At 37.3% G+C, this 25,669-nt stretch overlaps 2 protein-coding genes across 8 annotated transcripts in view; one reads left to right on the top strand and one right to left on the bottom strand.

Annotated features, from left to right (window-relative positions):
- Positions 1–25,669, top strand: part of TRIM37 (tripartite motif containing 37) — a 213,840-nt gene that overhangs the window by 174,498 nt on the left and 13,673 nt on the right. The gene's annotated exons all lie outside the window — the stretch shown is intronic.
- PPM1E (protein phosphatase, Mg2+/Mn2+ dependent 1E) overlaps positions 1–25,669 on the bottom strand; it is a 214,921-nt gene that overhangs the window by 41,636 nt on the left and 147,616 nt on the right. Inside the window, exon 2 of the mRNA XM_056814203.1 lies at positions 7,622–7,740. Coding sequence (XP_056670181.1) covers positions 7,622–7,740 — 119 coding nt within the window. The remainder of the gene's footprint in view (positions 1–7,621; positions 7,741–25,669) is intronic.

Below are 25,669 nucleotides of genomic sequence, written 5' to 3' on the forward strand. Positions count from 1 at the left end.
CATTTTTGCTGTTATAGAAAAATTTGTTTTGAATGGAAATAATCATTGTTGAGCATAAAACAGAAATTAGAGACTTTAAAAGTTCTCAGAAAGAGTACAAAAGCTAAGAGGAGGAGTTAATGAGTGAGAGGATTCGAGGGATGGAGGATATCATTCTTTGTCAGTAACCCTTGCCCTCTTCCTTCAGTCTGTGTTCTTAAAAGCAGGATTATGAGATAGAGATAGAGATAGAACCTATGGTTCCATTGGTATAGGAAATCCCAGATGAGGAAAATCACTCTTCTAATGCATGCTGGCACTTCTTCTGCAACTGGTAATATTAAAGAACTATCTCAGGACATAGGACCTATTCCATATACCCATTTTCCCCATGGACTTATAAATAATACATCCTCTCCCAGTGAGTTCTCAGTACAGTTCATCCTGAGTGAGACTAATTAAATAAACCAAAGATTTTCAAATTATTTGGAATGATGGTAGACAAGTTCAAATCATCAGTTTGCACAGGCATAGATCTCTCTAGCCTCTCTTGAAAGTCTCTACAACAAGAAGTCACTACTTATTGATTTTCTCCCTACATTTTATGCCATCCTTTCCAAATCCTTTTCAATTTAATACCATAAGTTTATGACATTTAAGAAAATTCTTTCTTAAATAAAAGTGTAGGGCAACCCTTCAGCTTTTCTCTAACATGAAACATTCTCCTGAAGGGAGTGTTGCAGAATGTCAGCACCACAAATAATTGCTGATTGAAAGAGAAGGGAAAAGGAAAAGGGGGAAAATGGTCCCCAGCAGCAATCCACCCCCTCACAGCTGTAAATTACTCAGCAGTCATTAAAGTCTTGGTTCTGATCTAGAGTTAAAATGGAGTCAACTATCATCCTGACCATATGATGCTGAATTTAATTGTAGTTACAAGGCTTGTAATATTAGTACTAGAGAAATAACTCCAAATCATAGAATCACAAAATTTGAAAGGTAAAAGGGATCTCAGAGGGCCATCTATTCCAACTGACATATAAAAAGAATCATTTGACAAGAAGTTGTTTAGCCTCTTCCTGAAAACCTCCAAGGGGAGGGAACTCACTGCTCCTGAGGCAGACCATTCCACTTTTGGACAACTTTAACTGTTAGCAGTTGTTCCTAACATCAATCCTAAATTGACTTCCTTAGATCTTCCATTTGGAGGCTATATTTATCTTATTCCTCCTGGTTCTGCCTTCTGGAGCCAACCAGAAAAAGTCTAATGCCTCCTTCCACATGATAGCTCTCTAATACTTGAAGGTAGCCTGAGTTTTCTCTTTTCCAGACCAAACATGCCTAATTCCTTTAAACCTATACCTATATGACCCGCAATAAGAGCCCTTTACCATTCTGCTTGCTCTTCTCTGGATATTCAATCTTATCAATGTACTTTTAAAAACATGGCACTTAAAACTTAACAGAGTACTCTAGAAAAGATCTAATAAGGGCACAGTATAGTGAAATTATCATCCCCTATTCTGAAGGTATACTTCTCTTAATGTAGCCCAGTCACATTAGCTTTTTTGGCAACTACATCACGCTGCTGACTCTTATTGAGCTTATCTTCCACTAAAATCCCTAGGTCTTTTCCAGAACAACTGCTTTCTAAACATGCCTATCCCATCTTGTTCTGGTTAAATTGTGTTTTTGCACACCAAATCTAAGACTTTACATTTATCATTATTGAATTTTTTCTTATTAGATCTAGCCAAAAAGGTCTGCCAAAATCTTTTTGGATACTGACTCCATCATCCATTTTATCAGTCATCATTTCCACCTTTGTGTGATTTGCACATATGATGAGCATACCATCTATCCTTTTATCTAAGTCATCAATTCAAACATTAAATAACACACAGCCTAAAAAAGATCCCTAGGATATTGCATTGGAGATCTTCTACAATGTTGACACTGAACCATTGTGAACTTAGAGTTTGGTCATCCAAATATTCAATTCTGAATATCTCACTGTATTATTGCCTAATCCACATCTCTCCATCTTCTGTACAAGAATAATATGAAATATTTTATCAAAAGTTTTGCTCAATTCTGAGCAAACTAGGTACATAGCTTTCTCCTCATCTATTGGTTAATAATCCCATCAAAAAAGGAAACGGGGTTAGTCTAGCATAATCTGTTTTTAATGAAGCCAAGCTGATTCTTGGTAATCATCATTTATCTTTCTAGTTACTTACCAACTATCTCTTTAATAATCAATTTTAAAATTTCCCCAGGAATTGAAGACAAGCCAATTGGCCTATAGTCTGTAGTCACTGTTATCTTTTCTCTCTCTCCCTCTTTGTCTCTCTGACAACTGAACACTTGCTCTTCTCCAATCTTATGGTTTTTCTCTCGTTTTCCATAATCTTTTACATATCACTGACAGTGGTTTAGCAAATTATATATGTCAGTTCTTTCTGAAACCAAGGATGTGGTTCATCTGCAATTGGTTTTTTGAATTTATCAAGGGTTAGCTAGGTATTCTCTTATTATCTCCTTATTTATCTTGGGTATCAATTCCATTAGTCACTTTGTTCTGTCATTTCCAGTATGAGTCATTTTTCCTTGCAGAGAAAACAGAAACAAAATATAAATCTGCCTATTTTTATTGTATCATAGTCTCACCCATATCTTGCAGAGGTCCTTTCTCTTCTTTGGTCTTTCTTTGCTTCCTAATATAGATTTTTTTTTAAACCCTTACCTTCCGTCTTGGAGTCAATACTGTATATTGGCTCCAAGGCAGAAGAGTGGTAAGGGCTAGGCAATGGGGGTTAAGTGACTTGCCCAGGGTCACACAGCTAGGAAGTGGCTGAGGCCAGATTTGAACCCAGGACCTCCCATCACTAGGCCTGGCTCTCAATCCACTGAGCTACCCAGCTGCCCCCCTAATATAGATTTTTTTAAAAAATCCAATTAGCTCTTTTTTTGTTGTTTTTAGCTTCTTTCACCAGCTCATCCTGAGCTTTAACAGTCTTGACACCTTTTGCAGGACTCTACCATACTATAATATTCATTCTCTGGCCTTTATTTCATCTTCTGTAAATTTCTTTTTAAAATTCAAGTTGGTTGGCAAGTTCCTGGTACATTCAGATTGATCTCTCTAGACAAATCTAATTTTTTTCTTAATTGGAATTTTTTTGTATGTGTCTTCAGAATTTCATTCTTGAGCAACTTACATCTCTCTCCTGGGATGATTTCCTCTGAGGCATTTTAATTCATAGGATTCTACATATCTTTCCTCTGAAACCTTTTAAGTCAAATTTCCCAAAATCTATGATGATATTAGTCTTTGCATAGACATCTTTTCCTTCTCTATCATAAACTGCAGGTTGGATACTTTCCCCTTACCCACTAAGGTTCACCAGCATTTCTACCACTGCAATAAGTTCCTCCCTGTTAATGAGAAAATAGACCGAGAACAAATTTTCTCCTTACTGATTTCTCTCTTTTGAGGATGAAATTACCACCAAGGTATATCAAGAAGTTATTAGTTGCTCTGCTATTGAGAGAAAGAAAGAGCTCAAGCAGATGTCTGGATAACTGCAGTCTCTTATCACTATTCTATCATATATTTGTGCCACGCTTGTGATGTTCCCCAAATTTCTCATTTATTTCCTCCTGTTCAGATAGTTGTTAGTATATTCTAATGGCAAAACCACTTTGTTTCTCCTTCCTTTGACCCAAATATTCTTTATCATGCTGGCTCCCATATTTTCTCACAAAAGTAAACCTTGATAATACACAGCGCTCTATTTGTTCTTGTGGTAATTTCCAAGGCCTCTTATTAAATGACATAAATTGTACAAAGAAAATGTTGTACAAAGAAAAATTTTTCTTTCTTATCTCATCCTTTGCTAAATTCCTTTAGCCAGAATACTTCCCCCATTAGTGCTTCTTCATCAACTATAATACTCTTCCAAGCCCCTGTAAGCTAATTTATATTCTTAATCCTTTCACTGATATTCTTTTCTCTCAGGTCAACAACAATCTTTTTTTATTAATTGATTTTTTTTCTCAATTATATGTGAAATTTTTAACACTTTTTTTAAAAATTGAGTTCTAAACTCTCTTCTTCTCTCCTCTTTACCCTCCTTGAGAAGGCAAGCAATTTGATCTAGATCATACATGTGCAGTTATGTGAAAATTATCTCCATATTAGCTATATTACAAAATAAAATACAGGCCAACCCTCCCACCCAAATCAGAAAATAAAGTAAAAAAAGTATGCTTCAATCTGAATTCAGACTATCAGTTCTTTCTCTGGAGGTAGATAGCATTGTTTTCATCATAAGTTCTTCAGAATTATCTTGGATCATTGTATTACTGGGCATAGCTGTCATTCAGTTGGTTCTCATACAATTTTGTTGTTACTGTGTCAAATATTTTTCAGGTTCTGCTCACTTCACTTTGCAGCAATTCATATAAGTCTTCCCAGGTTTTTCTGAAACTATCCTTATTATTTCTTATTGCATAATAATATTCCACCACAATCATATACTGAAACTTTTTGGCCATTCCCCAGTCAGTAGGCATCCCTTCAATTTCTTATTCTTTGTCACCACAAAAATGTTGCTATATTTTTGTACATCTAGGTCAGTGATGATGAAACTTTTAGAGACTGAATGCCCAAGCTGTAACCCTCATGCTGCATGTGATCCCCATATTATCACAGACAGGGGAGGGAAGAAGCACTCCCACTGGGCTGCTGTGCAGAGGGGCAGGTCATATGTGAGAAATGTCCTCAGGTGTTGTGGAGAGGGGGAGGGGGGCAGCCTCCTCCAGCATCTGTGTCAGAGGTTCACCAACATGGATCTAGGCCCTTTTCCTTTTTCTTCTATCTCTTTGGGATATAGACCCAATAATAGTATTGTCAATCAAAGAATATGTAGCTCAGTTTTACAGCCCTTTGACCATAATTCCAAATTGCTCACCAGATGGTTGGATCAGTTTACAACTCCATTAACAATAATTTCTATCCCAATTTTTCCAATCCCCTCCAACATTTGTCATATTCCTTTTTAGTTGTATCAGTCAATCTGATAAGCATAAAGTGGTACATCAGAACTGTTTAATTTTGCGTTTTTCTAATCAATAGTGATTTGGGGCATAGCTTTGATTTCTTCTGAAAACTACCTGTTCCCCTTTGGCCATTTATTAATTGGGGAATGACTTTTATTCTTATAAATTTGACTCAGAAATGAGACTTTTATTAGAGAAACTACCAATAACCTTTTAATTGGTAACTCTATAGCTTTTTTTCAGCCTCCATGACTCTTCTAAAGCTATAGACACTGTAAACTCTTCGCTCCTACCCTTTCCTCCCTTGGCTTCTGTGACTCTCCTTTTTTCCATTTCTTTTTTAGCTTTCTGACTAGAGTCTTTCTGCTGCTCCCTCTATATAAGTATTCCTCAAAGCACCGCCCTTCATTCTTCTTCCCTTTTAAAATTCCTCCATGGTGATCTCTTCTCTTCTTCTTGATATAATAATCACATCTTTACAGATGAATCTCAAATTTAAATACCTACTCCCTCCTTTTGTGCTCCAATTTTGCATCCAGAGCCTGTTAGACAGCTTCACCAGTTTGTTCCACTGACACCTCAAACTTAAGACACTCATAACATAACTCATACACACCCCTCTCCTCTAACCCCCCTTTTCCAACTTCTCTATTTCTCCTAAAAGCACTATCATGCTCCAGTACCCAGATTACAAATCTGTCATATTTGACTCTTCCCCTTCCCTCATTTCTTCACATCTAATCAATTGTCATGTCCTATCAATTCTCCCTCTGCAACATCTCTCCCATCTCTCCTATTTGCTCCACTTCCTCAGTTGTTCTCTCTACCCATCCCTCACCCCCACCCCAATAACTCTTGCTCAGGGCCTCATCAGCTCTCATCTGGACTATTGCAATAGCCTCTTGAATAGGTTCCCTGCTGCTAGTCTCTTCCCTCTTAAATACATCCTTAACACACTTACTGAAATAATCTAAGGCACAGAGCCAACCATATCACTACTTCTTTACACTAGTTGTTCCTTTAACTCCACATTTCCTCAGTGCACTGGCACAGGTGCAATGGCCCTCTTTTTATTTCTGCCTTTTGGAATCTTATCTTCCTTCAAGGCTCAGCTCAGGTACCACTTTATCTGTGAAACCTTTCCTGAATTCCAGCTGAGAGTGTTCTTTTCTTTCTCCTCATGGCTTCTAGGACAGAATACAAACTCCTTTTACTGTCATTTAAGGCCCTCTGCAGTCCAATTTTTACTTGTCTTTTTGGATTTGGTGCATATTACAGCCATATAATTATCAGCTAGACCAGATAGTCATTTCTCGAACTCAGAAATGTATCTCTTGCCTCTATGAATTCACGTAGCTGTCTTACCTGCCTGGGATGCTCTAGCTCCTCATTTTTGCTTCTCAGAATTCTTACTTTCCTTTGAAGCTTAGCTCCTCTTCCTTCTCCTCCTCTGTAAGCTTTTCCAATTCCCATCCTGCTTAGTTTGCCTTATATTTTAATTTATTAATGTGCAAATTATTTCTCTCAGTAGAATGTAAGTTCCTGGAAGGCAGGAACTTTGGTTTTTGCCATTATATCCCCAAGCACCTAGTACTGTACTTAGCATAAAGCTGTTGAGTTGAATTTTATATGTGTATGTGTATATATATATATATATACATATATATATATTATATGTATGTATTTTATATATACATATATGTGTATATAATGTTGTCCCTCTCACCTTTCCTTGAAGTTAGAGGCTATGGCATTTTTTATCCTTTTATCCCAGAAACCTAGCATGGTAAACATAGTAGCTCTTAAGTAAATATGTTGAAATGAAAATCTGCCATATTAAGAGAATGTTGCGGTGAAAGGCCTCTTATTCTCAAAAACATCAACATTTCCTTAGAGGCAGTTATGGAATGAATAAATTCTTCCTCTCTTAGACATTGACAAATCTATTCTGCTCCTTTGCCTGAGGGAAAAAGCCTCTCTAAAAAGCTGGAATGTCTGCTGTACATTTTCCTTATAGCCACCCCACCCCCCTTTTGGTTGATAGGAAATTTGCTGTAACAAAAAGTTCTGGTTTACAGTTGTTTTTAGGAAGCTTTTCTTATTCTTGCTTTTTTATTTTTTGCATAATACAACATATTTGGTGCTCCTTGTGTTTGATTTATTAAAGGTAAGTGACAAAATTTTATATTTATTGTGTTCCCATTAAAACTGAGAAGTCAGAAATGATTAAAATAATAACGTTCAGTCTCTGACTAATTATTAATGCTCTCTGCCTTCTCTTCTGCTCATTCTTTCCATTTGTCTAGCCATCAGTCTCTTCTACTATAGCTGTCATTGTAAGTATTTCCTTTTCTCTTGTAGCATGGTACCTTCCTGTACCTCTTTCCTTTCTTCTGAATTTATCTGCAAAGTTTTTTCCCTTTTCTAGCTACTTTTTTTTTAATGTCCTTTTTTGGTATGAATTATCTGAACCTATCACTAGGGAACTACAATTGAATATAGATTTCAGTGCTATTTTCTGTGGGTCATTTTGCTTAACAACATTTTAGTATCTTCAATAATGCACAAGGTTACTCACCCACAGTCCCTTCTGAGCCATCTGTTTCCTTTGGTATGTAGTACATAGAAAGATCACTCTGAAGGACTTCATCTGATGTCGCTCTGGCTAAAGCAGCAGCCAAAAAGGAAGGGCAATTACTGAAAAAGAGAAAGGGAAGGCTGTTTTCAACAAGAGTTAATAAAGCAGTGATTTCTGTATAAAGCTGAAGTTGTTTCAGAATCAGAAGGGATACGAGGAGGTCAAAGATGAAACGGCCCAAAAATATATATGAAAATATAGTAGTGGTTTCTGTGGTAGCAAAAAAAAAAAGTAGAAAGTGAGAACACTCAGATTAGAGAATGGCTGAAGGAAATGTGGGTTGTAAATGTAATAGAATATTATTTTGCTATAAGAAATGAAGGAGGAGGGATTCAAAGAAATATGGGGAGGCGTATGAATGAATGTAGGGGAAAAAAGCAGAACCAAGATACTAATAAATAAAATAACTGCAATGATACTAATAAAAGCAACACTAAAAATCAGCTAAATTCAGAGAGACGGGGAAAGGGAGAGGGGGACTGGGAGACAGAGGGAAAGAAAGACCCTGGGGTTTTGCTTAACTATTTTTCTTTGTTCCTGGGAAGGAGTTGGGGGGGGGGCGGGGATGTCAGGAAATGACTGAAATTAAAAACAAATGGGCATCATAAAACAAAGGGCATATGGTGGCAGTGTTTAAATCCTCCAATGCTGAGCAAAACATTTAGAAAGAACCCCTTTGACAATTGTGGAATTAATTCAATTAAACACAGTCTGCAGACCAGGAGTGAACCAAAGATTAAAAAGATAGTGGTCCTTGCTTTCATGGAGTTTACCATCTACCAGGGGAAATAAATAGGATCTCCACCTCTGGTTAGGTCCCTGTGAAACCCAGGCAGTTCTTAAGCAATATATGTACCCTAAGGAAGAATATATTTTTCTGAATAAATCCACTGGCCCTAACCAGAGCTCTAATCCTTGGGCGAGTTTGGACCACTTAATTCATTGGTATAGGAACACCCAGTGCAGAAACTCCCTCCACCAATATAATTAGCAGTCTCTCTGTAATTTATAGCCTTTATTTATTTATTAAATGTAATTTATAGTCTTAAGAGAGTTGTCTAGAGTAGAGGGTAGTAAGAGGTAAGAGACTAACCCAAGGTCACAAAGATAGGGATCGGAGCCCAGATCTTCCCAACTCCAACTCAGAAATTTTGAGTTAAGTAATCCTTTTTAATTACTTGAGGTAAATTTGCAAATGATTGGCTTTATAAAGATTATCTTATTTTATTCCCTTGGCCTTACTGTCACATGACTGGCTGTAAAGATTCTAGTGGTTATTGCCAAATCACCTTTCCTGTACAATCCCCTCTCCTCTGTAGCCCCCCCCCCCCCATCTTCTCATCTTCTCTCTGTTAAAAAGGAAACTTTTTATTGTTCAATTTCCAACCATTTAGCTCTGAATTAAGGGTGTTAAAACTTTAGAGAATGAGAGCATTAATCATCATCAGTTTCATTAGTGGCAGATGCATCATCTGAAGACACTTTTAGTCCCTGTTAATTTTTTTCCCTTTTGTCAGACAGAATGAAAATATTTTCAGTGAGGTAGGGAAGAGAATTAGCTGACTAATACCTAGGGGGATGTTCAACATCAAGCCAGACACTTTATCCACACAGCGATTCCCATGTGACAGAAAGCTATAAACTAAACCTGAATCTTTTCTTATGGTTTTGACTTTGAATTGAAACAGTGATGATTGATGAGAAATCAGATTTGCAAATATATTTTAAAACAGTCACATCTGAGAATGTTTGATACTACTTAAACAGAAGCCTATCCTGTCATTATTAAGAGAATTACCGGGAATGACTAACGAGATAATAACTGCCTCCATTCACCTTTTCTCATACAGTACTAGGAAGATTCTGATGCAAGGAGTTTTGATGTTTGAGCAAATGGAAGACATGGCTGACAAATATTAGGGAGTGCAAATTTCTCTTGTTGGGGAGAAGGTAAATGATTGGGTAAATTTCACTGTGCTGAGACTTCTCTGAATTTTGTGTTAGATTATTTATTTGAGAGGAGCTCTGGAAATTAGAAGCATTTTTTTTGAAGTAACCAGATTAATTTAGTCACCTCTTCTCCAAGTAGAGAAAATAATCATTTTTTTAAACCCCTTACTTTCTGTCTTAGTGACAACTGTAAGCCAGAAGGGCAAGGGCTAGGCAAATGGGGCACCCAGGGTCACACAGGTGGGAAATGTCTGAGGCCAACTTTAAACCTGAGTCCTCCCAACTCCAGGCTTGGCTCTCTATCCACTGTGCCAGCGAACTGCCCCATAGGGTTGGAACTTTAAAGGCCATCGAGTCTAAGTCTAACCCTCATTTTATAGATGAAGAGATTGAGACACAGGGAGGTTAATAGCTGGGAATAAGAATACTTAAAATAGGCTAACAGTCTACTCTATATTTGGGGGCTGTGTTGAGACCCCTTAATTCACTGGTATGGGAACTCTCTCCACCATGCAATTAACAACTGTAATTTGTAGTCTTAAGAGAGTAGGGTTTTTTTTGGGGGGGGGGGAGGGGGGGAATAGGAGGTTAAGAGACTTGTCCAAGGTCACAGAGCTAGTAAGTATCCACATGGAATCTGAACCCAGGTCTTCTGGACTTCAATTTAGGATTCTGAGTTGTTAAGTAATCCCTCTAAATTATTTGAAGTAGACTTGAAAATGATTCTTTTGATAAAGAGGATACAGGTGGTAGAGACAGGATGTCACAGCTGATTAGGAATAGGATTTGGAATCAGGAAACCCCGGGTTCAAGTCCAGGCTTTGATACAAAATGACTATGTGACCCTGGGCAGGTTTCTTAACCAATTAGTGCCCCAGACAACAACAAGTAAAAGACTATAAATAACAAAGGAGTAATTATTTTCACCAGTTAAGGGATATTTCACACTGGGAATTCCCACAACAATGAATTAACAGGTCTAGACTTTCCTCTCTCAATTCTCCCCCTCCCCCAAGTTACTCTCTTTCTTTTGAACCTATTATCCTAACCTTGGAGGGCTTAATGAATGCTTATCGGCACTTTATTCTTTGCTTTGGACCTCGAAGCATCCAACCTAGTTATGTGCAGGTACATATAATAATTCTATATTATGTATGTGCCACTGGATCATTTTTAATTTAGCATGAACATCCTCAACTGAAAAAAAGAGAAGAAATATTTCATCAGCATTCTACTTAGGCTTCATTTGGATAGATAGTTCCCAAAGCTGGTAGTGGCTCTGTGTACATGAAAATGTATTAGAATTTCCCAAAGTATTATTGAATTTCATATGAATTGGCTCATAAAGGAGGCTTCTGGGCTCAGTAAGACTGTCACATATTGATACCCATAATCAAACAACTGAGAGAATTTGTGAAAATTGAGGAAAGCACACCAACTCCATCTCATGTCTCAATTCTGGATCTAGATCAATTCCCTTTCTATTCAATTATGCTCTAGTTCAATTTTTGTCTTGTGAGAAACCTTTATCCAATGATGAGAATTGTGAGAAAACTTTATTGTGGTTTGGACCTGGCCCTGGATGTCTGGGAAGCCTGACTGCCTCTACTTGTTGCTTAAAGATGTTTAACTAAGGACCTAGATTATGCTGACAAGAAACCCAGTCAGATCCAACAAACGCTGCAAGGAGTCTTCTCATAATTAGACATCTCAAGCAACCTGATTGTCTTATCTGAACACTGACCTGTACTAGTAACTCAGTTACGGTGGGAATGGAGCATCTCTTTTCTGATTTCAGAGAATTGCCCCTGCTTGCTCTCCCCTTCCCAACTCAGAAAACTCCTAATCTTTTCTCCAGTTAGAAATTAAATTACTCAATCTTGTATCCTAGTTTACATTTTTTTTCTTTTAATTCCAAAAATCTCTGTCCCTCTGTCTTTGGGGTTTAATGTCAAGCTAAGGAGGCCTGGTCCTTATTTGTTATGCAATTAGGATGCATGGATTAATAAATTGATATGCTTAGAAGCTTGAATATTTGTTTCCTCAGTTATTTCAGGTATCACCCGTCATACTACCTGGTATTACTTGAAGCTAACAATTATCCTGTACATTAGACATATACATGAATTCTCAACTCAGCTGGCATGCATGAAAATCCTTGGGATTTTACTTTGTATGGGCCACGGTCATAGATGTCTTGATTAGTAAGCCCTGCTGTTAATATCTACTACTCAACCTAATTATTTAATCTATTAGCTAACACAGACTATTTTGGCACCATGTTTATATGCTAAAAAAAAAAAAACCAAAACCAAAACTTGCCTAAAAGACTGTTTTATGAATCACAAAAAGACATTGACTGTGTTATAATGCACAAGCTACATACCTTCTGTGGCTCAGGCTTTAGTCAATGTTTACACAAATTAATTTTTTTTAGGCAGGCGTTTCCCAAATGATTCATTTTGTAAAAGTCAAGCAGTGACACTTTGCAGCAGAACGTTAAGACAGACACAGATGTTCTATCATTATGGGAGCATGAAAATCATTTCCAGAATCAGTGGATTAACACTATATTCTTTGCTGGTTGGTAAATCTCAGGAAAGAGCATTTTTTTCTTCGCAAGACATGAATACTTTCCTGTTTAGACTTCACACTAGAAAGTGTGGACTCAGCAACATGGACTACGCTAAAGAAAACCTTAGGATTTCCCCTCACTGCAGTGAACACACAAATTTTTTGTTTTGTTTTGTTGTTGTTTTTTTCAAATTTTGGTCATCTGCCTTTGTTTGCTAGAGCAAGCAAGGAAAATTCCTTAAATTTATGTCAATAACTCAAACCCTTGGAAGGCAGTATGGAATCTTATAATTCACACCATGTGCTAGCTCCATGTGGCCACAGGGTGCAAAAGATTAGATGCTATCTCAGTATCTAATCAGTGATTCAGTCTGACTTTGAAGGCTGGATATATGTGGTTTCATACTGAGTGAGGTGACACTTTTCCGGGAGAGAATCAAAATTATAGCATCTAACAGCCATGTCCAATCTTGATAGAGACAATATGATATAATGGGACCAGGAGTCAGAAAACTGTCACAGTTCTGTTGTTAACTAGCCATATGATACTAAGCAAATAATTTAATTGCTCTTGGCCCATTTCCTCACTTTAAAAATGAAGGAACTAGATAATCATTAAATTCCTTTTTTGCTCTAATAAATAATAATTTTCTAATTCTAAATGCCCAGAATACGTCAGGGTACCAAAAGGAATTTAACTCACTGTAGCAAATGGACAAAAATGAAATTTTTTTATTAATAGTAACAGAATAGTGACAAAAATAACTTAAATTTCAATAGCAAATTTAGATTTCCAAAGAGCTTTCCTTACAATAACTCCTGTGAGATTGAGAGAACTTGAAGCTTAGAGAAATGAATCAATCAAGAGTAGCTTAAGTGAATGGTTAACAGAATTTTACAACTCAGATCCTAAGGCTTATGTTAGACAGACAGGAGCAGGGATTAATGAGACCCTTTCCCCAATGTGCGTGCTAGTGTCTTCTGTGTGCACACAAGAGAATACAAATTTTTGAGGCTGCAAACTGAACTCTTGTTCTAACCCAAGCCAGGCAACATTTTCATTACAATGCCAAACCTACACAAGTCTATAAAGACATTATTAGATAAATTAGAGGTTTGAAAGAACAGCCTTCCTGACACTGGTAGTGTGGGTGTCTGCATAACACCCACAGCTGCAGTTCAGCAGTCTTGGCATGGCATTGCTAAGGTAATAAGAGACTCTGAAGGTGGGAAGTTTCCATCAATTAACTTTGAGAAAAACCATCTGAAGCAGACTCAACTCAGCCCACATATTGAGATGATGTTATCTCCTCAATGTGCCCTTGTTCTAGAATGACAGCACTGAGACGTTAAAAAATTTATGATCACTTCCTTGGAATTATTCATCTGTGTGCTAAATGTAGAATAACACACTAAACTAAAAATAATGAAGGCAAATTTAAGTTGAGATGTATTCAAATGGCTTAGGATTCTTTATCAATTCTCATCAGATCAAATAGTTCCCAAATCAGGGAGGATATTTTCTTTTTCAAAGATGCTTTCTTTCCAACCTTGCAACCACCAATCCCCTGGAGTTAGTTGACAGTGATATCTGCCCATCAGACATTCTCTTAATGAAGCTCAGCTTTCTCTGCCTGTGCCCTGTTGGCTACTGACTGGGAGGGGTGGGGGGAGGATTGGAGACTTTTCTCTCTGATTATCACAGCACAAACATCTTTCCCCCATGTTCCCGGCAATGTAATGTTTACTGGGTGGTTCACAGACAGGTTGACACTCAAAAGGGACTGAGTGATAGCCTATCTTATATGCGCAGAAACCTGGGGAATGTATTGAAGAATTTAATCTTTTGAAAGTCTGTTTTTACTAGATGGCAGATGTGCATTACAGTGGACAACCTGATTGCTATTCAGTAAGTTGCAGGAGTTGGCAGACATGGGAACCCCTGCCTTTGGCTTCTTCCCTCCTCTTTTCCTTTTGACCAGAAAGAACAAAGGAACCAGTCCCTCTTTTCCTGTTTTGCTTTCCGTATGTTTATCTGTTTTACATGTTGCCGTGGAAATCTCCCAATACATTGGGGTGTTAACGCTTACGGCAAACATATGAGAGGCTATGGACAAGAGTCACATGAGATGGGTAGGTTGTGATCTGTATCACTGGAGGGCATGGGAAAACCCAAGAAATTATCTAGTTCCATCCAAGTAGGTTTATCTCTATGCCTTGAATTCTTGGAAGGAAATGTCCTCAAAAGCTAGCTTTAAGCACTGCTTATGTATGCAGATAAGCAAATTGAGCTAACATCAAAAAACAGGATATATCTAATGCCAGTATGGGCCAAGTTTGTTGTTTGTTTTTTAAAACGTTACCTTCTATCTTGGAATCAATACTGTGTATTGCTTACAAGGCAAAAGAGCAGTAAGGGCTAGGCAATGGGGGTCAAGTGACTTGCCCAGGGTCACACAGTTATGAAGAGTCTGAGACCAGATTTGAATCCAGACCTCCCATCTCTAGGCCTGGCTCTCAATCCACTGAGTCACCCAGTTGCTGCCTTGTTGTTTGTTAAAATTCATTCAGTCTTGTCCGACCCTTTGTGACCCCATGGACCATAGCACACCAGGCCCTTTGACAAAAACTCCATTATCTCCTGAAGAAGTTTGTACAAGTTCATGTTCATTGGTTCCATCACACTATCCATCTCATCCTCTGCCAGACCCTTCTCTTTTTGCTTTCAATCCTTCCCAACATCAGGGTCTTTTTGTGATTTTTAAATCTCCTCCATCTTGCTTGGTCAAAAGTGTGCACACCCACTACACGGGCATGTGCTAGTCAATTTCAAATCAGAAACAACTAACTGCCCACCTGGACTGTCCTAAGCCAAGCTTGAGCCACCACTGGCACGTGTGAGGTGCAGGAAGTGAGGTGGAGAGCAGCCTCTGGAGCTCGCGCATTTCCTGGGGACAGGGCTAGGCGCCAGTCTGTTCTAGGAGCTCGAGCAGGGAAGAGACCCGCAGACAGCTTTCCTTCAGATCGGTCACATGAGTCAAAGGACTGGTTCCCTTCTCTGCCTTGGCCTTCCAAGGCCTAGACTCCCTCTGGCACTCCCAGAAGGTTGAGTTAATCTCTTTCCTTGTCCGCTTCTTTCCTTCTCTCTCTCTCCTTCTTCTTACTCCCGTTGAGATTAAACTGCCATAAAACTCCATCCTGACTTGTGTGTTTCATTTAGGAATTTCATAAGTGAATTCCTTGGTGACCTTAAATTAATATATATGTCTTTAAAAGTGATTTCACTATCACATTTTCCAGTGTGTCCTCTCTTCTCATTATGTGGCTAAAGTATTAAGTCTCAGCTTTGGTATTTTATCTTCCAGTGAATAGTTTGAATTTATTTCTTTAAGTATTGACTGATTTGATCTTTTTGTTGTCCAAAGAACTCTCAAAAGTTTTCTCCAGCACCACAATTCAAAAATATAGATTCTGTGCCTCTCAACTTTCCTTATAGTTCAACTTTCACAGCCATGGATCACTACCATGTTTACTGTTCTATTATCAATACAATTTCTTTGTTTAAACTCTGGTCTCAAATTTACTGCAGTCAATTCCTTTTAGTAAGAAATCATATTCTTAAATTTCAAAAGTATGCATGAACTTTTCCATTAATATTTCTAAAGAATTACTTTCAGGGAGAGGGGAAAGCAAATCGGTTCCAATGCAGAAAAGTGGTAAGGATTAGACAATTGGGGTTAAATGTCTTGCCCAGGGTTATAGGGTTATAGGGCTAAGAGGCCAGATTTGAAACCAGGACCTCCTATCTCTAAAACCTGGTTCTCAAACCACTGAGCCACATGGCTGCCCCTAGGCAGCCCCAATCGGGCACATTTTAAGTGCTTTATAAATATTATCTTGGAGAGGCTTCAGATTCTATTAGGCTAATCAATACTTTCAATAAAACTTGATACAAAACCTTAACGTATTTGGTAATAATTCCCAATACACCAAATTTATGAAGTTTGGGCTAATATTGTAGATAACAATATAACTATTAATAGATAGATAGACACAATAGTATCATTCCTTAAAAATACTAGTCATACATCTTCCCATTATCCTGAGAACACCCTTACAAAATGATCATTTCTTTTTGTTCTTTACGTATATTTTCATTGATGTAAGAAACATTCAGTGGGGAAAATATCTCAACCAATACTAATGGAAACTTCTCTGACATTTATAGTCCTAGGGAGTTGCCTAGGGCACTGGGAAGTTAGGTGATTTATCTAGGGTCATGTGGTAAGTATATGCTGACAGAACTTGAGAGTCTTCCTGACTGAGGCCTATTCTCTAATCACTTATAGACAAGGGTCCCAAAGGGAAATATAGTTTTCCCCAGATGGAAGGAGTGAGGAAGCCTAAGAACTTTGAATTTCTCAGGAGATAGGTAGGGACATAAACACATTCCAGCAGTCAGTCAACTACAAATGAAAGGTGCTGCCACCCTGGGCAGAGAGGCCGCTAGGGGGTGCAGTGGATAGAGTATGAAGCCTAGAGTCAAGAAGACTCTTCTTTTTGAGTTCAAATCTGGCCTCAGACACTTAATAGCTGTGTGACCCTGAGCAAGTCACTCATCCCTAACTGCCTCAGTTCCTCATCTGTCAAATGAGCTGGAGAAGGAAATGGAAAACCACTCTTGTGCCTTTGCCAAGAAAATCTTCAATTGGATAATAAAGGGTCAGACAAGACTAAATAACAAAAAATAAAAATTCTGGTCTAATTCCCTGACCCAATCCAGGTGGGATCTGCATGCACAGAATTTTGCTGTTTCCTTTACTGTCACTGTAACTAGGATCTGGTGAATTTATCCTCTCTCCATTTAATCTCCATCCCCTGTTTCACAGCCATCTGACAATGTAGTATCACCTCCAGTAGTCTCCTGTGCTGATTCACTTGTTAATGAGTTTTAGTTGATAAGTTGATTTTTATTGCATTCTGTACAATTCTTGATAAAAAGAAGGTGACCGCAAAGGGGAACCCATGAACCAACAACTTGAGATTTAACTGAGAGGACATTGAAGCTTTCTCTAGAGACATTAGACCAGAGGTATCACATTCTCAACCAGAGGACCAAGCTCCCTAATGCAGCCTGAACCAGTTTAAAATGTAATTGGAAAATATTTAACAAAATAAATTAAAATGATATAGCAAAGACAATGTTAATTTGTGGCTTCCTAAGTCAATATGCAGCCCACAGGGATCCGTTTATATTTCAGTTTGATGCTGTGTCACAAAGTGATTTGCCAACTACACTTTTATTGATGGCACAGAGAGGAGGAAGTCCTTTCTAGCTGCCTATCTGCTACTCTTTTGTGGATTGAACGGCTTCTCTCATAGGCAACTAAATAAATTCCATTAGACACAAAGAGAAGCATATGCTTGCTATTTAGAATAAATACATTCTGATCAATAAACTTACTAAAGGAGCCCAATTCTTAGCCTGTAATTGGTTCTCAAATTTAATTTCAGATTACAAGAAATAAAAGTACTTTACTATGTTTCCTACAAAGAATGTGTATTTGATGAGATGATTTTTATCTAAAAAGATAAATCATAAATTAGTTTTTTTCCCAACAGTCATACAAAAAGTAGAAATATATAGAAACATTTGACCAGTAAGGGAGGAATTCCAATACGATGACAGGAACTGAATTCTGTTTTCAACATCACTTATTCACTCTATAACCTGGTTTTTTTTAAATTTATATCATTCATGCCTCCAGTTTCTTTTCTATAAAGTTGGAAACTTTATTCTTTAATTTCTAATTCTCTATGTTTCTCCCAGAGTATATCATTCCTTGTTCTCAAATTCTAGCCTTCATAGTCTTGACTATGTTAACAGTTAACAGTTAACACTGCTGTGCTGGAGCTGGCCTGTATAGGTTCTTCTCATTTTCATATGGATTGATGTTGATTCTCTTCATTACTCTGCTACCCTTCCACTGTGCCTCCAGCCTATTATTGTAAATAAGCTGACCTTCATATTAGATTGCCCTCTCTCACTTCATAGATAGTTCTGTGTATGTTATTTCCATCTTTAGTAGAGTGAATGTGTTCTAAAGAATGACTTCACTTTTGTCTTTGTATCACCAGCACTTCCCACAGTACCTGGCACATAATAGGTGCCTAATAAATGCTTATTGAATTAAAACCCTATTTGAGGTGGTCCACAATTGGTTCTTATCTACTTTTCTTTTCTTTCATTTTTTTCTTTTTTTTTAAACCCTTACCTTCCATCTTAGAATCAGTACTGTGCATTGGTTCAAAGGCAGAAGAGCAGTAAGGGCTAGGCAATGGAGGTCAAGTGACTTTCCCAGGGTCACACAGCTAGGAAGTATCTGAAGCTAGATTTGAACCCAGGACTTCCTGTCTCTAGGCCTGACTCTCAATGTTACCTACTTTTCAAGACATTTCATGTTACTCTCCTTCACATAAGCCTAAACTAGCATTTTTTTGTGTATGTGTGCTTGAAACATCAACCATTGCCTATTGGTCTGAATCCCTAGGTCACTCTGAGGCTACTGCTGGGGAGACCTGATGGGAAGGAGGTCAGAGGAGTGTTGGGCCAGGACAAAGTAAAGTTCCTATATAATATTTTCCTATCTTAAGTCTCATTGCTAATCAGGTGCTAAGTTCTGTTGTTTCTGGCTGTTAAGGTCTCTTTCAGTGGCCTCTAATTTGGGTATCTGACGGCAAAGCTCTGTCATACCACCTTACTTTCCACTTTGTCTCTTCAGAAAGTATATTCTAGCCAAACCAGACAATTAATTGTTTCTGGAGTTTGATACTTATTTTCCATTCTACACATTAGCCCAGGCTGGATTGTTTTTGCCCCTCATCCCTGCATCACAGGATTCTTTTCTTCCTTCAAGGTTCAGCCCTGATGCTGCCTTCTCTTGTCCCTACAATTTTGAGCACTCTTTTGCTTCTCAGTCTGCTTTATATTATATTCAATTGTATGTGGAATATAAACTTCTCAGCTAGACTACACCTTCTTTGAACAGAGATTTTTTTTTTATCTATAATGCCTAAAACAGTATCTTGAGCACAAAAGGAGTTTAATAAATATTTGTTGGACTGATTTTGCCTTCATGGACTTTGGATATAAAGAATCCTGCTTGAGATAATACATGAATGGAAGCTTTTATATAATGAACTCTGGTTTGCCAGTTCCCTAACATCATGCCAGGAAAGCCAAGTAAGAGTTCAAGCTTGTAAGCTGGTGACAACCCTCTACTTTTTGCATGGACAAGGCTAAGGTAGGTGAAGAACTAACTACATAAACTACAAGTTAGATAGCTTGTTGGGGAAAAGAGCTAATTAAAAAAAAATTTCATTTGATCTTGGTGGGTTTTTTCCTTAATTCAACCAATAGTGTTTCAAATATGTAACAGACTTAACTAGAATACCAACTTAAATCTCAAGTGAGAGAACAAAAAAGAATAAATACTGTGTGATGCCCCAAATGAGATGATATTCAGTGTTTGATTTGTTACATTCCCATCCAAAAAGTTAGGAAAGGTGGCACAGCAGATATAGTATTGGGCCTGGACTCAAGATGACCCAAGTTTAAATTTAGCTGTTTGACTCTAAGCAAATCACTTAAGTTCTCTTTGCCCAATTGTAAAATGGGAATACCTGCCAGAGTTGTTGTGAGGATCAAATAATGTTTGTAAAGCACTTAACACAGTCACTAGCACATAGTAGGCACCATATAGATGCTTATTCCTTTCCTTTTGCCCAAGTTAGCACCACAGCTATATTAAGGCAAAGACCATTTAAAAACTCACAAACACCAACAATGACAGGATAAAAAATCAGTTGAAAAGAAATGATAGCACCTTTCACAACAACTAAAAAGCCCATTTTCTTGTAAAGAGGATTGGAAGGTTCTTATCTAATGGCAGTTGTACCTTCATAGAGCATGGAAAGGGGTGAGTTATAGGGGCCATCACAGCTATGTGGGAGCACACATGGAAATTTCCAGGGATTATAGTGATAGTTCTTTCTTTCTTTTTTAGTTCTTTCTTTTTAAAGATATTTTTTATTTTGCTTTTTTTCAGTTTATAAGCATTTACTTTCTCTTCCTCTCATTTTCCCCCTCAACTGAAAAAAAAAAAGGAAAAGAGACAAAATTCTTTTTAATAAACATGCATAGTCAAGTAAAAAAAAAATCCTGGCCAATAGACCATGTCCAAAATCAAACATCTTAGTCTTGAGTTCATTTGTTCTCTATCAAAAAGTGGGTTAGGTATGCTTTTTCCTTAGCCTTTTGGAACAATGGCTGGTTGTTGCATTGATCAGAATTTCTAAGACTTTCAAAGTTGTTTAGTTTTACAGCATTGTTATTGAATAAATCACTCACTTCTGTTCACCCTGCATAAATTTATATGTCTTCTCAGGTTCTCTAAAACCATCCTTTTCCTCATTTTTCATAGCCCAATAGTATTCAATTATCAGGCTTCTCCCACAACTTTCTTACCCAGGAAGGCCCTTCTGTATACATCTCCCCCATTATGATTCATCAGGTCCTCTAAGAACCTAATTCCACCAATAGTATATTAATGTGCTCTCTTTCCCCCCACTAAAAAAAATCCCCTTAGATACTTGTCATTTTCTTTTCTTTTTTTTTTTTAGTCTTCTTTGCTAATAACAGGGAGATTTTTTGCACTGGAGAGGATAACTACTAACAGGGAAAGAACCTCAACCCCTGGCTGAGCTTGTCAGAAGATAAAGACTTTTGAGGAGTTGTGTGGGGACTGCAGAGCCAAGGCAAACTGTAAAAATCAGTTTTGCAAACTGTTTCATGTTCTGAAGTTTAAGTTTCAGCCTCTTGGGAGACTATAACAATATCTATGTTCTTATCACTGTTGCTGGCTTTAAGTCTTTTTTTAACTCATCTTCTGTCTTAGAATCAATACTATGTCTTGGTTCCAAGGCAAAAGAGAGATAAGGGCTAGGCAATGGAGGTTAAATGACTTTCCCAGGATCACACAGCTAAGAAGACCAGATTTGAACCCAAAAACTCACATCTCTAGGCCTGGCTCTCAAACCACTGAGCCACCTAGCAACCCTCTTATAAGTCTTTGTTAATGTGTACTTGTTAGCATCTTTTTGTGTGAAGGAAATAAATAGCTGTCCCATACTGCAATTGTATTGTACATTGAGTAACTTTTTACTTCCCCTCTAAGTTTTAAGTAATTTTCTTCAGGAGTCTAAAGAAGGATTGTAAGGAGACAAGTAGAATGAGAAAAAGAACATGCTTTTACTTTTAGGTTATCAAGAGCTGGTCGTGTCTGGATGTAGAGTTGAAAGGACCCCTGAGTAGAGAGGGATAGGACACAGCACTCTAGCTCTTCGGTCCTAGCAGTAGTCCTTACTGCTTTACTTCCATAGGCACGGTTTTATCTATGCAACCAATTATTTTATAGAATTTCTATTTTTAAGTACCAAAGACCATTAGGTCTTGATGCAATGAACACTAAGCTGTGTCCGAATACAAACTACAAGTGCCCTAATTTTCAGAAGTTAATAATTACTCTTCTATCCATGGGGCAAAAATGACAATAGTCACTTTGGAGAGTCTTGATCCATCTTACTTAAATTGTTCAAGAAAGTGTCCTTCCAGTCTCCATATATATTCCTGCTAGTGACAAAAATGTGCTTCTTGTCTAATTGGCAGATTCTTCCATGAGGAGAGTCATGTAGAAGCCATCACAGATGAATTCTATTTTCTCTACAATATTCTGTTATTGGAAAAGTTAATTTTAAAAATAATATCTATATCCACAAGTACTTCCTCTTTACCTGATACAAATCCTCTATGAAGCTGGAATTTGGCTGAGAAGATGAGAAGTTTTCATACAGTCATGAATAAAACAGTTTTAACTTTGGTTTATAAATATCCTGTGATATAAGACAGAGCAATCAAAAGTATCACAACAGAAATAATCACATTTCCATGAAGGGGACCCCAAATTGAAGAGGAGGAAATGCTAACCATTTACTTTAAGGGGTCATGATGAGGAAGTTACAACTCAAACAAGAAAGTGCAAGTTTTATTATTAGCACGATGAGGGTTTTAGCAATTTCCAGATGTACCCAAAGTGTTACATAATCTTTTTACGTCCAGATAGAATCTGTTAAACTAGTCTTTTCATTGGATATAGTACAGGAAAAGAAGTTCTTGAAGGTTGCTTTAAAGGACGATATTGAGTCAGGGGAATAAGCATTAGCTTTGGAATGACCGTATCTGGGTTCAAATAGTGTCTCTGATTGCATGACCTTGGCAAATCACATCTCTTTTCTGAACTTTGGTTTCCTCAATCATAAAATGAAAGTGTTAGACTAGATGAGCTCTGAGGTTCCTTCTCGCTCTAGAGCTACGATCTCTTCATATGAAATGACATGGCATGATAATCCTATGAATTAATTTTTAAACCCTTACCTCCTATCTTTGAATCAATACTGTGTATGGTTCCAAGGAATAAGAGGGGAAAGGGCTAGGCAATGGGGGCTAAGTGACTTGTCCAAGTCTAGGAAGCACAGCTAGGAAGCATCTAAGGCCAAATTTGAACCTGGGGCCTCTCATCTCTAGGCTTGGCTTTCAATCCACTGAGCCACCTAGCTACCCCATCTCTGAACTAATTCTTACCAAAGAGTCTGAGGACTGGATCAGATGATCTCTCAGGCTCCTTGCAGTCTCAATATTCTATGATTCTATGACTTTTCATCATGTTCTAACACTGGTACTACAAAAAAAATTCTAAATGAACTTTCACAGATAATCCCTTACCTTTTTTCAAACATTAGATTATCCTTCCAAATATTTTATCTGAAATCATGTTATTAATGAAAAAATTCAAAACAGATAACTTAGGAATTTTCATTTTTCCTTTTCATAGTATGGCATTACAGATAGGTTTAAACACACATATACACGCCATTTGATCCATAAAAAATTGTACCAGTTCTTATTCTCCAATGGCATAAGTAACCTGAAACAGTCACCATTTCAGTTCAAGATTTATTAAGTGCTTACAAAAGCATAAGACATGATGCTGGGTATATACATCTATCAGCTATGATTGAGTAGGTGCTATTGTGCTGGCAAAGGGAGGACTGATTACTCCTTTCTGGTCCTTTCCCTAGTGGGGCATGCACTATTCTTTCTCAGCCCCTTTATTTGGGTGTGACTTTTTCTTTAGACAACTAATCCAGCTCTGCTCTTTTGGCTTGGCTTTCTTTCAAGCATATTTCAGTGAAGGGAGCAACGGGAAAACAAATCGTTAAAAGGAAGATGACACCTCCTTTTGTAACAATTGCAATCCACCTCAACAAAAGCTATGTTAATATATTTCTTTAGGAAACAATATGGATCCACAACTTTTCTCTTTCTGCCCTGGAACCCTTCAAAAACACACATCATTCAATTCTTTCTTTGTTCAGCTCCAAGCCCCCATTATGCTAGGAAAGATCCCAACAATAATAAAATCTGCCTCTCACTCATATATGTTGCCACCTATTGCTTCTCCCTCTGCTAACATTTTTACACAAGGATACACATAGATTAGCAATCAATGGCTGTCTATTTTAGAGAAATGTTTCTTTAAAAATAAAAGCAACATAGCAAAACAAACTTTAGATGTTAGTCTTTGATCACTGAGTTAGTCAACATTTTTTTGAAACAAATGAATTATCATGAGTTTCACTTTTTTAAAACTAGGTTAGGTTAACATAAACCATCTTGATTAAATGAGAACAAATGCTAAATAATCTCTGTAATCTAGGACAATTAGAATTCACTGTGTGTAAATTGCTAGAGTAATGTTGGAAACAATATTCTAGAAATAACTATGTTGAGTATTCAAGGCCCTTTTCCAACCCAATGACTTTCTTTCCCTAAGTTCCCATTTCCAAAAGGCAATTTCTCCCGATCCTCCCACATACTTCTAATGGCATTCTCCTTGGCAGTACCAGTTCATTCATCTCATAAACTTGAGGACTTTCTTCCCATTTAAGTTTGGAATCAATCCACTTTTAAAATAATGATTCTAAAGTATAATTCTCTTCTTATTTACTGCTTAGTAAAGAGATCTCAAGGTTTTGAAAGTATAACACTCCTAGCTTAGTCAGAGTTGTATATTTAATGTAGATTACTGTAGTACCAGAGCAACTGCAATTCATCACAAGTATTCCTTTTCCTGTGTATTGTCTGATTTAGATTTGGGGGATGCCTAACAAAGATCTGAGGCTATTAGATATTTTGCATATTATTATTCCAATGCTTTTTAAAACTATTTGCAAAATCATGCAGTAAAAATGAGAAACAAGAGAGAGCAAGCCAAGCAGTCCACTAGGATGCCTGAGATATTTAAAGAATGAGAGGAAGGTCTTCAGTCTGTTGAGTGAATCTTTTATAGAAGATTTATGGACAGGTATGGGCAAGAATTGTACAGAACAACAGAGTGTGGAGGGCTTGAAATCTGCATTGATGAAGAATGCACTCACATGCATACATACTCAGAAGACCCCCTAATTCAAAGCACGAAAAGGTTTTTTACTTGAAAATGATTAAGTATTAAATAACCCTAAATTAAATCTGGATGATTTATTATAGAATGCCACCAAGCATTAAAGGAAAAAAAGGATATTCTTTTCAACATTTAACATTTTTAATTACCTGTCATAAACCTACTGAAGGAAGATGCTACTAAAAATTCCATGTTTTAAAAAAAAAACTTTATTGATGCTTTTAGCAGTTTTTTATACTTTAACCCTTTAAAGTATTTCTTTTATACAATGAACCGTCTTCCTTTATAACTAATAAAGAAAACTGAGCAACTCATCTGATGGTATCTGATATCAATTATAATATTCTGCTCTTGTCATCTCTCACTAAACTACTAAGTCTGGGAAATATGTTTTATTATCTGTTCTCTTGGACTAATAATTAATCAATAAACATTTATTAAGTGTCTACTATGTGCCAGGCACTGTGTTAAGCAATAGGAATAAAAAGAAAGGTAAGAGAGAGTCTTTGCTCTCAAGGAGTTCTCTGTATAATAGGGAAGATAACACAAATATGTGCCAACAAGTTATACAGGATAAATTAAGAAATTTGTCAAGAGATAACACTGGAGTTAAGGAGGATTGAGAAAGACTTCCTGTAGAAGGTGAGATTTTCGTTGAGACTTAAAGGAAGCCAAGGATGCCAGTAGGTGTATATGAGGGAGGACATTCCAGGCATGAAAGCCAGCCAGTGAAAATGCTGTTAGAAGCTAGAGGAGTATCTTGTTTTCAAGGTCAAGGAAGCCAGAGTATGGGAGAGAGGGATAGACAAAATGCAAGAAAGGTCAGGGGCAGGGTATGAAGGGCTTTGAATGACACAATGTTATAGAGGTGCTAAGACTAAGATTG

Source organism: Monodelphis domestica, chromosome 2, assembly GCF_027887165.1.
Source record: "Monodelphis domestica isolate mMonDom1 chromosome 2, mMonDom1.pri, whole genome shotgun sequence".
Taxonomy (NCBI): domain Eukaryota; kingdom Metazoa; phylum Chordata; class Mammalia; order Didelphimorphia; family Didelphidae; genus Monodelphis; species Monodelphis domestica.